The following is an 11,597-nucleotide window of genomic DNA, read 5'->3' as shown; positions in this document are numbered from 1 at the left end:
TGCCCCATACACAATGCCAGGCGTAACTTAAACTCAATAGTTAAAAAACAAACAAACAACAACAACAACAAAAACAATGGGAGTTGGGCATTGGGGAACAAGAGTTAAGGATAGCAGTTGCATATGGGGGTCAAAGGCTGTCACTGTGTTAGAGGACAAGAACATCTGTGTAGATGTGGGATTTGGGAGCCATGTATTTGTTTCAGAGTCCTGTCAGGAATCAAGATGTCTTGTGGTAGACTTAAGGTTTAGTATTATGTGTATGAAAGCGATGCAGGTGCCTGCTAAAGCAGTTGGATTTCCACAAGCTGGAGCTACATGCAGTTTTGAGCATGTGGGTGGGTGCTCGCCACTGCTGAGCAGCCTCTTCGCCTATCTACCATAGATTTAGGCGCCAAAGTGGGCAGTAGCACACACCTGTGCCTGCACCCAGGCCGCGTGAGGATGACAATGCCTGCAAGTTCGAGACCAGCCCGGTTCACATCGTACAAGGCCAGGCAGGAATTCATAGCGAGAGCGACTCTCCCAAATTAAGTCGGCGGCCAAGGCGGGCAGTTGGGTCGAGGTGGAGGGTTAAAAGTTAAAGGTCAGAGGTCAGAGGCTCCCTCGGAGAGGGCAGCGGTTGCAAAGGGAGCGCACCGGCAGTTGGGCGGAGGAGCCCGAAGGACACGCCCCCTCCGCCCCGCGCTCCGCCGGCCCCGCCCAGTCCCGCTGCGGGCTCCGAGCGGAGCGCGCCGAGCACTGGGAGCGAGCGGCGTGGGGGGATCCCGCGGCGGCCGGGCTCGCGCGGCGCCTTCGCTCCCCCTCCCCTCGGCCCTCGGGCCGCGCGGCCCGCGCCGCTCCGGGAAGATGGCGCTGCACTTTCAGGTCAGTGCGCCGGGCTGCGGGCCTGGAGCGCCGGCGGGTGGTTGGTGGGGGCTCCAGGCCGCGACCCCGAGCTCAGCCCCTTGCCTGGGAACGTGGGGCGGCGGGCACAGAGAAGCGGGTTACGCTCGGCCGCCGAGTCAGCTCTGTTGCCGCAGCTGCAGCGGCGTCCCGGCAGGTGGGAGCCGGGGCGGAGGGGTCGCCATCCGGCCCTCACGCCCAGCCCGCGGTCCTTGCACGCCCCGGGAGCCTGAGCTCTGAGGCCCGGACGGCGGGAGCTAGGTAGCGCGGCCAGAGGACTGTCATTGGCCGGAGGCGGGCGGGCGGGTCCGGGCGCGGCGCGACCGGGAGCGCGCAGCCTCATTGGTGGAGCCTCCGGGCAGGGCGCCGGCTGCGCTGGAGGGCTGCGGGTTTGCCCGGTGGGTGGCTCTCGCAATCTGCGGGTCTTCGTTCCTCTGAGGTGTATCGAGCTTCTCCGTTGTGTGTCTCCTTGTGGCGGACCGTTCTCGGGATGCAGGGCGGTGTCAGCTACCACCCTTGTCCTTACAGAGCGCGCGGTAATTGCTGCACACGTGAAGACTGTTATGGTAGAATTAGTCACGGGATATCGCGGGAGCACAGAAAGGGGGCAGTCAATCCGTAGGTAGAGTGGAGCCTCCACTTGTTACTTGGTTCCTAGTGATGGATACATAAACCTCTGAGCAAACGCGCTGCCTTGTACTCTTACGGATGTGGGACTCTAGTAGGAATTGTAGGAGCTGTATGTAGATATCCAGGTAAAGAGGAAAGAGAGACTACAGACGAAAGACGATGTGGGCAAAGCAAAGAATTGTGAAAGACCGTGACAGGACTGCGAAAAGTCTGTTCTTGGATCCTAAGATTGATTTGAAAAGTTGTAGATGGCAGAAGACCTTAGAGAAGTAGGCGAGATCTTGGTGACAGTGTATCTGAATACCACATTTCCCTTGTAGATTTACATGGATCCGCTGGTGCCATGGACTAACTGCTTTATTACTTCTAAAGTAATTTAGAACCAGGATATAGACCCACGCTTTATCTTTTTACTTACCGTTTTGTTTTGTTTTTAAGGGTTCCCCAGGTCGGAATTAGCTACTTGTTATCACGTTAGTAAATATATGTCTTGCGCAGAACTTTTGCAGTAAGAATCTCACAGGGATAACTTACTGTGAATCGGAGGTAATCAGACGTTTACAGTGCAGGGATAAGTCTTGAGTAAATCAGAAGGCGTAAAAGAACGTTGGAACCTTTTTGGGCTTGGAAAGGTGATGCCTGGTAAATTGCCAAGCCCTGGAAACCGTCATAATACCCAAGTGCAATATTAGACAAATTAGATGTCGATGCCCAAACTGGTCGTATCATTCCTAGAAACATACACTAAAGTGACATTTTTAGGGCATTGTTTCAGTGTCCTCTTCACACTTGGTAATTATGTAGCTCGATGATATAACTGTCCCCAGGCAGTGCTGTGAGTGTAGACTGCCAGTCCCATGCTTTGGCAGAGGAAGATCTCATTCCTAGAGATCCAGTCATAGTCGTCCTAGTAAGAAACAGGTCTGGATTATCTTTTTGGAGGCATTCCAGGTGGAGGAACAGAATGAGGAAAGATAGAATTGGGAATAGTATTCTGCCAATGATATTGGTAAAAAGCTTAGTGCTTTAGGACTTTAGCTTAGGACTCTTGCATGTTTTGCTCGATGAATGGTTCTGGAATCAAAGACTTAGCGATTCTTCTTAAGGCCTCCCCCCTCCACCACCGTGGGCTGGGTGATCTAGATGTATCAGTGTGAGGTGTGGCAGTTGCTGGATCACTCCCTTTCTGTCTTCACCTTCACAGTTGCTTCCGATGTTTTCTACCTGTAGTTTCAATAGTGAGTCTGGGGGAGCTTTGATCGCTGTGTCAGATTCTAAAGCTTGTGCCAATCCCGTTGGACTCGTGACTCTTCCAAAGATGTGTCTTTTAAGACCAGCACTACTTCCCACTCGTTCCTAAGCAGCCTCTGGAGAAATCCAGGGCCACATTAGAAGATTTTTACTTAATTCCTCCAATGTCTGAGTATCTGGAATCTTTACAGAGAAACAGTTAATAGAGCTTTATGACTGTAAGTAAATTGTTTGCACCTGGAGTTGGCCAGATTATGGTGAGACACAGCCCATAAAACTTCTTCTGGCACCAATAGCAAATTGAGGGATTTCCCGCAGCAGTCTAAATGTCTGACAGTTCATCAGAAGGGCTTCTCAAGTTCATCAAAAGCTATCAAATTCTGCCAGGCCTTTAATCCACACCTTTAATCCCAGCATTCTGGAGGCTGAGACAGGTTGATCTCTGTGAATTTGAAGCCACCCTGATTTACAATGCAAGTTCCAGGACAGGCCATATAGAAACCCTGTCTCAGAAAAACAAAACAAAACCAGAAATCTATCAAATATATAATTGTGATTTATTATAGGGAAAGCATACAGATTAAAATTGATTAAAGGGAAGACACATGGAGGATAATCTTAATCTATGAAGGTTCTAAAGTGTAGCTTCTCTTTGCTACAAGATAGGATGCTCTCCTGGCTTCTATATGTGTGTACCACTGCAAGATAGGAAGGTTGAGCCACTCTTTAGTACCCATAGTATTTATTGAGGCTTCGTTACTTAGACATGAGTGATAGTTTTTTGGTTCCACTCATAATCATGAATCACCTGAATCTGTGACTATCAGGTGTGGTCAGTGCTTGTCCAAAAAAAACCAACCAACCAACCAAACAAACAAAAAAAAAACCTCCTGTCAACTGTGACATAGATTATCAACCAGAAATTGAGGGCAAAGGCCAGACCTCTTTTTGGGCAAAACCACTCTTCTTCTTTTTTTTTTTAATAGTTATGTAAGAGGAATTGAGGAGAGAGAAAGCCTAAGATAGCATGGAGCTTATGACTCTGGTCTTTAACTCCAGCACCACTCCACTGGAGAGGGACACATGGAGTAGAAATCTGCTGGAGCCATGTGTAATGTGGTTTCCGCAGATCTGGGACCACGTGTAATGTGTTTTCTGTAGTTCTGGAGCCATGTGTAATGTGGTTTTTGCTGTTCTGGAGCCATGTGTAACATGGTTTCTGCAGATCCGGGGCCACGTGGAATGTGTTTTCTGCTGTTCTGATGTTACTTTTAGTACCTTTCTAGAAGGGCTTTGTAGAAATATAAGGAGGTTAAAAGTAGGCATTGGGCATTATTGACAGGTTGATGAGGACAGAAGAATAAAGGGTGGCAGGATGGTGAGGGAGATGTGCCTGGTGCATACAGACTTGTCATTGACTCTGTGATCTTGTACAGCTTACATGCATGTACCCTGTAAGCTTTAGGTTTTTTAATCTGAAAAATGAGCATACTAAAATTATGTAGTATGTAGGAGTCTAATTTTTAGAATTGCTTAAGATGAAAATACTCTTGTAAACTCTGGGGCACTTAACTTTTTGGTTGGTGTGGTGGTCTCAATATGCTTGGCCCAGGGAGTGGCACTATTGACCTCGTTGGAGGAAATGTGTCACTGTGAGCGTGGGTTGCCTCCTAGCTGGCTAAAGAAAGTCCTCTGTCTGCCTTTAGATCTAGATGTAGAACTCTCAGTCCACCAGCAGGAAGTTGCTGTGCTTCCTGCCTGATGAGAATGGACTGAATCTCTGAACCTGTAAGCCAGCCCCAATTAAATGTTGTCCTTGTAAGAGTTGCCTTGGTCATGGTGTGTCTCTCTTCATAGCAGTAAAACCCTAACTAAGACAGTTGATGCAAAAGTAGTATTTAGTTTTGTATTGTTGAGATTTGTCATTTGATACTCTTTAGCATGTGGTTATGTTGTAAATCATTTTAATATGCATTTCTCACTGTGTGCTTTTTGCTAGTGGCATTACATACTGTTTATTTTAGATTTATGTTATGGAAATGATGAAGACAAGCAACTCAGCAATTTTTAAAAATTGTCTTGTTTTATACTGTGTACATGCACTGTGGTACATGTGTGGAGGTTAAATTTACAACTTTATGGAGTAGGTTTTTCTTTCCTTTTACATTGGTTCCATCACCTGCTAAGCCATGGTTTTCTTGTTTGAGTATAAAATGGGAGTATATAATGGATCAGTAACAGCAGAATATAAAATAGATCTCTGCTGTTGTTGCCTCAGGGATTTCTAACGTAGAGTGCAGTAGTGGTTCAATAAAGTTTGCAAAGGAATCAAGAAACCTAAAGTTGAGAATTGTGGCAGGTCATCAGAAGTTAACAGTGACTCATGGAAAACAGCCACTGAAAGTAATCCTCTTACAACTATGGAAGTTGCAGAGAATTCAGTGTGGACCATTATGGTTGTTTGACATTTGAAGAAAATTGGAAAGGCAAGAAAGCTTGGTAAATGGATCCTCATGAGCGGACGGAAATGTTTTTAGAAAACTGTGTGAATTTGTGTCTCTCTTACCTTTTATAACAATGTCATTTTGGTTTGGTTTTTTTTTTTTAATTTCTTTTTAAAAATTTTAGTGAATTCATTTCTTGATCAGATTTTTCCATGTGACAGGAAAATGACAATTGCTGATGACTAACTTAGTGGTTGGACTAAGGAGAAGTTCTAAAGCACTTCCCAGAGCCAAACTTGCACCAGCAGAAGGCCATAGTCACTGTTGGGTGGTCTGCTTCTAGGCTGACCCACTACCAGTTGAATCCTAGTCAAACCACTTTATCTGAGAACTGTGCTCACCAACCCATTACATGCACCAAAAGCTGCAGCGCTCTCAACACTGGCCATTCAGAAAGGACCCACTTCTCCAGGGCAAAACTGGACTGTACACTGCACAATTGCAGTGTCAATAGTTGAGTCCATTGAGAGCTTTGGACTTCTCCTTCATCCACCATGTTCACCGAATCCATTTGACCTCTCGCCAATGACTTAACATTTTTTCAACACTTTGACAATGTGTTAAGTGAAAAAAACACTTCTATAATGAACAGAATGTGGAAATTGCTTTCTAAGAATTTGTTTAATTTCAAAGCATAGGACTTTACACTAAAGAGTAAATAAAGTTACTTCTCACTGGCAAAAATGTCTTGATTTGTAATGGTTCCTTCCTATTTTGATTAATAAAATTGTTATGATTATTTAACATTCACAGTCTAAATCTACAACTCCTTTTGTGGCAACATAATACTGGATTCATTGTTGAAGGAAGAGTTAGTTTCAAGTGGCCCAGGAAAAAGCTTTCAGGGATGCTCAACTAACAGAAAAAGGAACAGTTTGTAGGAAATAAGTAACCTCAAAATGAAGGCAGTGTATACTACTGCACTTAAGAAGCATGATTCCAGAACGCAGGCAAGATATAGGGAGGTAATTTATCTGTTTTTAAAGATAAAAAGTTTGATAAAAAGTTCATCTGTTAAAAAGTTTGAGGGTTCTTGGAGTTGGGGGACAAATGCCTATAATTGGTACATAATAAAATACGTGTGTTTAAACTGCGACTAAGATGAGTTTTGGTATATGTGTACATCTGTGAAATTGTCACTGAAATATGAAAATTGCTCACATAAATTTCTCTGTGCTCTGATGCTGTTTTACTGTTCTCCTGGATGCCTCCTCCCCACTCTACTCCTTTGCTGTCCCTTCCACCCAGCCAGGGAGCCATGACCCATGGCACCAGGCTCAGCTCTACAGTACTGCTCAGGTGACATGCAGGGCCCCGTTTCCCAAATGCTGTGGCTGGCGAGAGGCAGGGCCAGCTCACCAGCATGCTGCAGCCAGTGAGAGGCAGGGCCAGCTCACCAGCATGCTGCAGCCAGTGAGGGGCAGGGCCAGCTCACCAGCATGCTTCAGCCAGTGAGGGGCAGGGCCAGCTCACCAGCATGCTTCAGCCAGTGAGGGGCAGGGCCAGCTCACCAGCATGTTGCAGCCAGTGAGGGGGCAGGGCCAGCTCTCCAGCATGTTGCAGCCAGTGAGGGGGCAGGGCCAGCTCTCCAGCATGCTGCAGCCAGTGAGGGGCAGGGCTACTTCTGCATAGTCCTTGGACATCAGCATAGTCCTAGGAGGCAGACTAGAGCAGGGCCTTCTGTGCAGTCTTTCATGGTAATAATAATCAACGTAAACCCCTGCTGCTGCATGGCCATGGACCCAGACATGACCCTCAATTGGCAGCATGAGCTGGGACTTTACCACGACTTCAGGTGGTAGCAGGCCACCCTCAAATCTCCAGTTCCTCTTCTCTTCATAGTGTACAGACCACTCTGCTTCTCTTTCTTTTTTATCTGTCCATCATGTACTTGCTCATTGTAGTGGCTCCTGCTGTGGTGGGCCTCTGGGTGTCTTCCCTGGAGAAGCACATGCTGCTTGGCCAAGGGTGAGCCACTTGATTTATTTATTTATTTTTGATATCATTACAGTAACAAAATTTGTTGCTCCCTTTAAATCTTTTATAAAAGTTCAAACTCTCCCTTTTTAATTTTGTACCACTTATCATTTGTTAATAATTTCAAATATTGGGACTGGAGAGATAACTCAGTGTTTAAGATCACTGGAAGTTCTTCCAGAGGACCTGGGCTTGATTCCTAGTACCTACATTTGGTGTTTGGGGCTCTGTATTTTACACTCACATTTCATAGTGCTCCATGAGTCCTAGGCACTCTTGTGTCCCCGTGTCTGTTGGTGGGTTGATAGAAGGAATGTCCTGCTTACTGACTAACCCTTATGTTCCCATGCAGTTTGGGGAAAGTCCTGCTGGACAGGAAAGGCCCACTGCCTCCCGCCTGCCAGAGAAGACTTTTGCTAATTTTGTTAGAAATTTTGTATGTAGCCCATGATGGCCTTGAATTCTCAGTCTTCCTACCTCGGCCTCCTGAGTGCTGGATTATAGAAATGTGCCACCATGTTCTTCCTCTCCAATAGAGCTGCCAGTAATTGGGCTTAGAGTTGGCTTTAGGGCCCACTCCAAATCTAGAATGATTTTATCTAAATCCCTTAACTAAGGATTTTTTAAAGATTTATTTATTTATTATGTACGCACTGTAGCTGTACAGATAGTTGTGAGTCTTCATCTGGTTGTTGGGAATTGACTTTTTAGGACCTCTGCTTGCTCTGGTCAACCCTGTTCACTCTGATTGGCCCTGCTTGTTCTGGTAGACCCTGCTTGCTTGGGCCCAAGGATCTATTTATTATTATAAATAAGTACATTGTAGCTGTCTTCAGATGCACCAGAAGAGGGCATCAGATCTCATTATGGGTGGTTGTGAGCCACCATGTGGTTGCTGGGATTTGAACTCAGGACCTTTGGAAGAGCAGTTGGTGTTCTTACCCGCTGAGCCATCTCACCAGCCCTTAACTAAGGATTTATAAAGACCCTCTTTCTAAAGATTATATTCACAGACTCTGGACCTATCTTTTAGGGGATATAGATATTTACCTCACAGTGTTATTACAGTAGTAAGTGTAAAATATGCTGTGTGCATACGACTCTACTGCCCTTTAACTGACTGAAGCAGTGAGCATGGGACAGTACCCCTGCCTCCTTCCAGCCGGTGTGATTTCAGGTATGCTCCAGCATGCCTGGTGAGCTCCTTTATTTTAATGAATCAACTTGAGACTTTATCTTTGGGCCTTTAGCAGAAAATTCCCAAATCTTGGCTATGGGTTGTGGCACAGATAGGGAAGTGTGGAATGTGCAGGAGCTAAGGTGGAAACAAGGCTGGGAGCCAGGGCCCTCCTGTCTCAGTGCTGCTTGTGGATTTGAGGAGTGTGAAGCCGAGTGCAGCTATAAGCTGCACGCAGAAATTCAGGCCAGGACTGAACAAAATTGGCATTTCTTTTGGAATACCGTATTATGTTCATTTGGCTACCTGTTTTTGAAAATCTCTGCCAATATTTTTGTCAAGTATGTAATTCAAGTTCCAAGTGAAATAATTTGTTTTAATAAATGGCTTTAACAAGATTTTTTTAAGCCAAGAGGGTGGCAAACTCACTTTGTAGTTCATCGTTTCTATGTGTTCTATTTATAGATAGAAATGGTTAATCTTTGTACTTATAAGATGAAAACCTGTACTTTAACTAGTTAGAGTGTTGTTGGAAATACTGGAAGATCAAAAGTCACGACATGGTTCACCTTAAGCACTATAAGTTCAGAAGGCCAGATTAGCACACATACCATTATCATTATCATTCGATCTTCTGTTATAGGTGGTAGGGTTGGGAACAGCAAAAGAAAGTTAGTGGAGCTATTGGCAGCTTGTATGTGGTCTGGTCTCTTTGCCCATTATATCCTGTTTACTGATCACTGTTTAATGCCGTGAAATGAGTACATTCATTTTATCTGAAGCCCCTGTAAATGCTGTTTCTTTGCCTACACTACCTTCTAGTCTATTCTGCATTTGAGACACTCTTTGGTTTTGAACATTTTAGCATATATGCAACTTCTTTCAGACATAACTTTGTTAACTTTGTAAAGGAGAGAATCTCCTCTTTTATGTATAGTTACATTGTATAACGCATTTTTAAGTAAATAATTTGGGAAGTAGGAAATGTGCTTCTTTTGTCATGGTATTTAAGTGAATCATTACTTCTCAGTAACTATGTATTGAATGGATGTATATAAACATTATTTCTGTATCTCATTTTCTTTAATTATTAGTTTTTCATTTAAGTCGAATGTCTTTTTTTTTTTTTCTTCTGAAGAGTTTGGCTGAGTTGGAAGTGCTGTGTACGCATCTCTACGTAGGGACCGATCTCACTGAAAGGATAGAGGCTGAGAAAGCACTCTTGGAACTGATTGACAGCCCAGAATGTCTCAGCAAATGTCAACTTTTATTAGAACAAGGAACAGTAAGTATGTGATGGGTGGCTGAACGTGACAGGCCAGTGTTGATGAGAATAGCAGTAGGTTAGCTCAAAGTTTTTGCCGCATCTTATTGTTATTTTCTGTCAAAGGGGTTAAGCAGGAAGAACTGGAAAAGCTGGGGAGACATACAGGAAACAACCACAAAGTAGAAATAGGCATATGGTGAAATAGTTTTTTTGGTTCTTCTTGACCTGGTTTTATGTCACAGTTTATGTTTATTTTAGCAGTGCTGGGGAATGAACCAGGGCCTCTTACATGCTAGGGGAGCTCTCTACTGCCAGGTTATATCCCTAGCCCTAACAATTACATTTCAGAAATAAAGAACAAGAGAAAAAAAAAAAAGAAAAGGTAAACAATCTAAGTATCAGGGTTACTCAGAAGAGTGCTACCTGCTTTTTCAGACCTTCGTTCTAGACACACATAGCTACCCACTCAGCAGCTAGCAACTGCTGAAGGAACAATACCATACTACTAACTTGTACATGGACATGCATGAATTAAAGTAGTTCACTGTTAGAGAGGCAAATGTAAGTAAAGAGGTATGAAATGAGAAGAATACTACACAGAGAGACTGTGTTTTACAAGACAGGTGACAAACTTTCCTTGAAGAGCCATGTAGTATTTTAGGCTTTGTCAGCCAAAATTTGTATTTCATAAGTAATTCTATAACAATAGAGAAAACAAATATTCATAGTTTTGTTGGTAAAATTGAAAATTGAATATTCTTTCTTATGTCATTCTGGTTGGCTGATAAAAAATAGAACAGTTCTTCTGGGGGTAAATTTAGGTTTAAGGTTGGTGTTTTTTGTTACTAGACTTGATTGCAGATGTTCATAGTTAATATATTCATGCAGATTTGTAATGAAATTCTTTCTTTAGACAGGGCCTCACTGTGTAACCCTGGATGACTTGGAACTCTGTGTGTAGAGCAGGCTGGCCTTGAATTCACAATAATCTACCTGCTTTTGCGTTGAAAGTGCTCGTATTAAAGGCGTACACTGTCAGTTGGCTAAAATTTTACACGTTGGAAATCTCTTCACAAACCTTGGTGCTGTCAAATAGTATGCCAGCACTTTTTAGCATCGGTTCTGCATTATATGTGTGCCTTCATTCAGATGACATTTTTTATGTTTCTCTTAGTAAATCCTCTTAGTAGTTACTGTTTTGCCTATCATTGTTGCAAATTAATAATACTCTTCAATTAAAAATTAGGTAGAAGGTCCTCAGTTGAACAGCAAAATGGATTTTCCGATACAGAAATTTTCTTTATATTTGGATCCCTGGCTGTGTGCTACTGGGAGTGTCGTTGGAAGTTAGAACATTTACTGGTGTTTCTACTGGTGTTAGCTCTTCTCAGTATAGGGACTTGTGAAGTGCCTTGGCAGTGTGTGACACACAGTGTTCATTGTTGCTGGAGTGACCCATGTACCACTTATCCTGACATCCCTTTATAAATACTGTGCCCTTCATAGTAAGCCTGTGGCTGGACTCTGATAGAACAAGCTTATTGTAGAAGGTAGTTTCTACAGCCTTTTAGGAGTGAAAATTTGTGGCTTTATTTTATCTATAAAATTTTATTTTCAGCCCTGAGCTTAAAAAAAAAGAAAGAGGAATACAGTTTATCTCTGAGTAGTAACTAGTCTGCATTGATGGGGGAGTGGCGGGGGGGGGGAACTCAGGGTATTCAGCATCTCCTTCTGGTTGAAATGTATAAAGTAGATGATGAGTCACAGAAGTAAATGACTTAGGCTCACTGACTTAGGAGAGATTCAGATATTCACTCCAGAATAGATGCTAATAATAATGTGAATGATAGTGGCTTCACTTATGATGATGATGATTATTTAAAAAGCTTTGTGAATTTGACTAGCA

General features: G+C 43.7%; 1 protein-coding gene across 9 annotated transcripts in view; it reads left to right on the top strand.

Annotated features, from left to right (window-relative positions):
* The first annotated feature begins 695 nt into the window (after positions 1-695).
* Ranbp17 (RAN binding protein 17) overlaps positions 696-11,597 on the top strand; it is a 301,497-nt gene continuing 290,595 nt past the window's right edge. For 3 of the 9 annotated variants that reach the window (XM_031354601.1, XM_031354599.1, XM_031354597.1), the window contains exons 1-2: positions 696-867; positions 9,563-9,709. In XM_031354601.1, the coding sequence (XP_031210461.1) occupies positions 850-867; positions 9,563-9,709 (165 nt within the window). In that variant the 5' untranslated portion in view covers positions 696-849. Of the gene's footprint in view, positions 868-1,296; positions 1,641-5,958; positions 6,236-9,562; positions 9,710-11,597 lie in introns of those variants that run through there. The other 6 variants (XM_031354596.1, XM_031354603.1, XM_031354598.1 and 3 more) reach the window with 4 other exon arrangements.

The sequence above is a fragment of the Mastomys coucha genome, unplaced genomic scaffold (assembly GCF_008632895.1).
Source record: "Mastomys coucha isolate ucsf_1 unplaced genomic scaffold, UCSF_Mcou_1 pScaffold5, whole genome shotgun sequence".
Taxonomy (NCBI): domain Eukaryota; kingdom Metazoa; phylum Chordata; class Mammalia; order Rodentia; family Muridae; genus Mastomys; species Mastomys coucha.
Note: the sequence above shows the minus strand (reverse complement) of the source record. Positions and strands in the feature narration are given on the sequence as shown.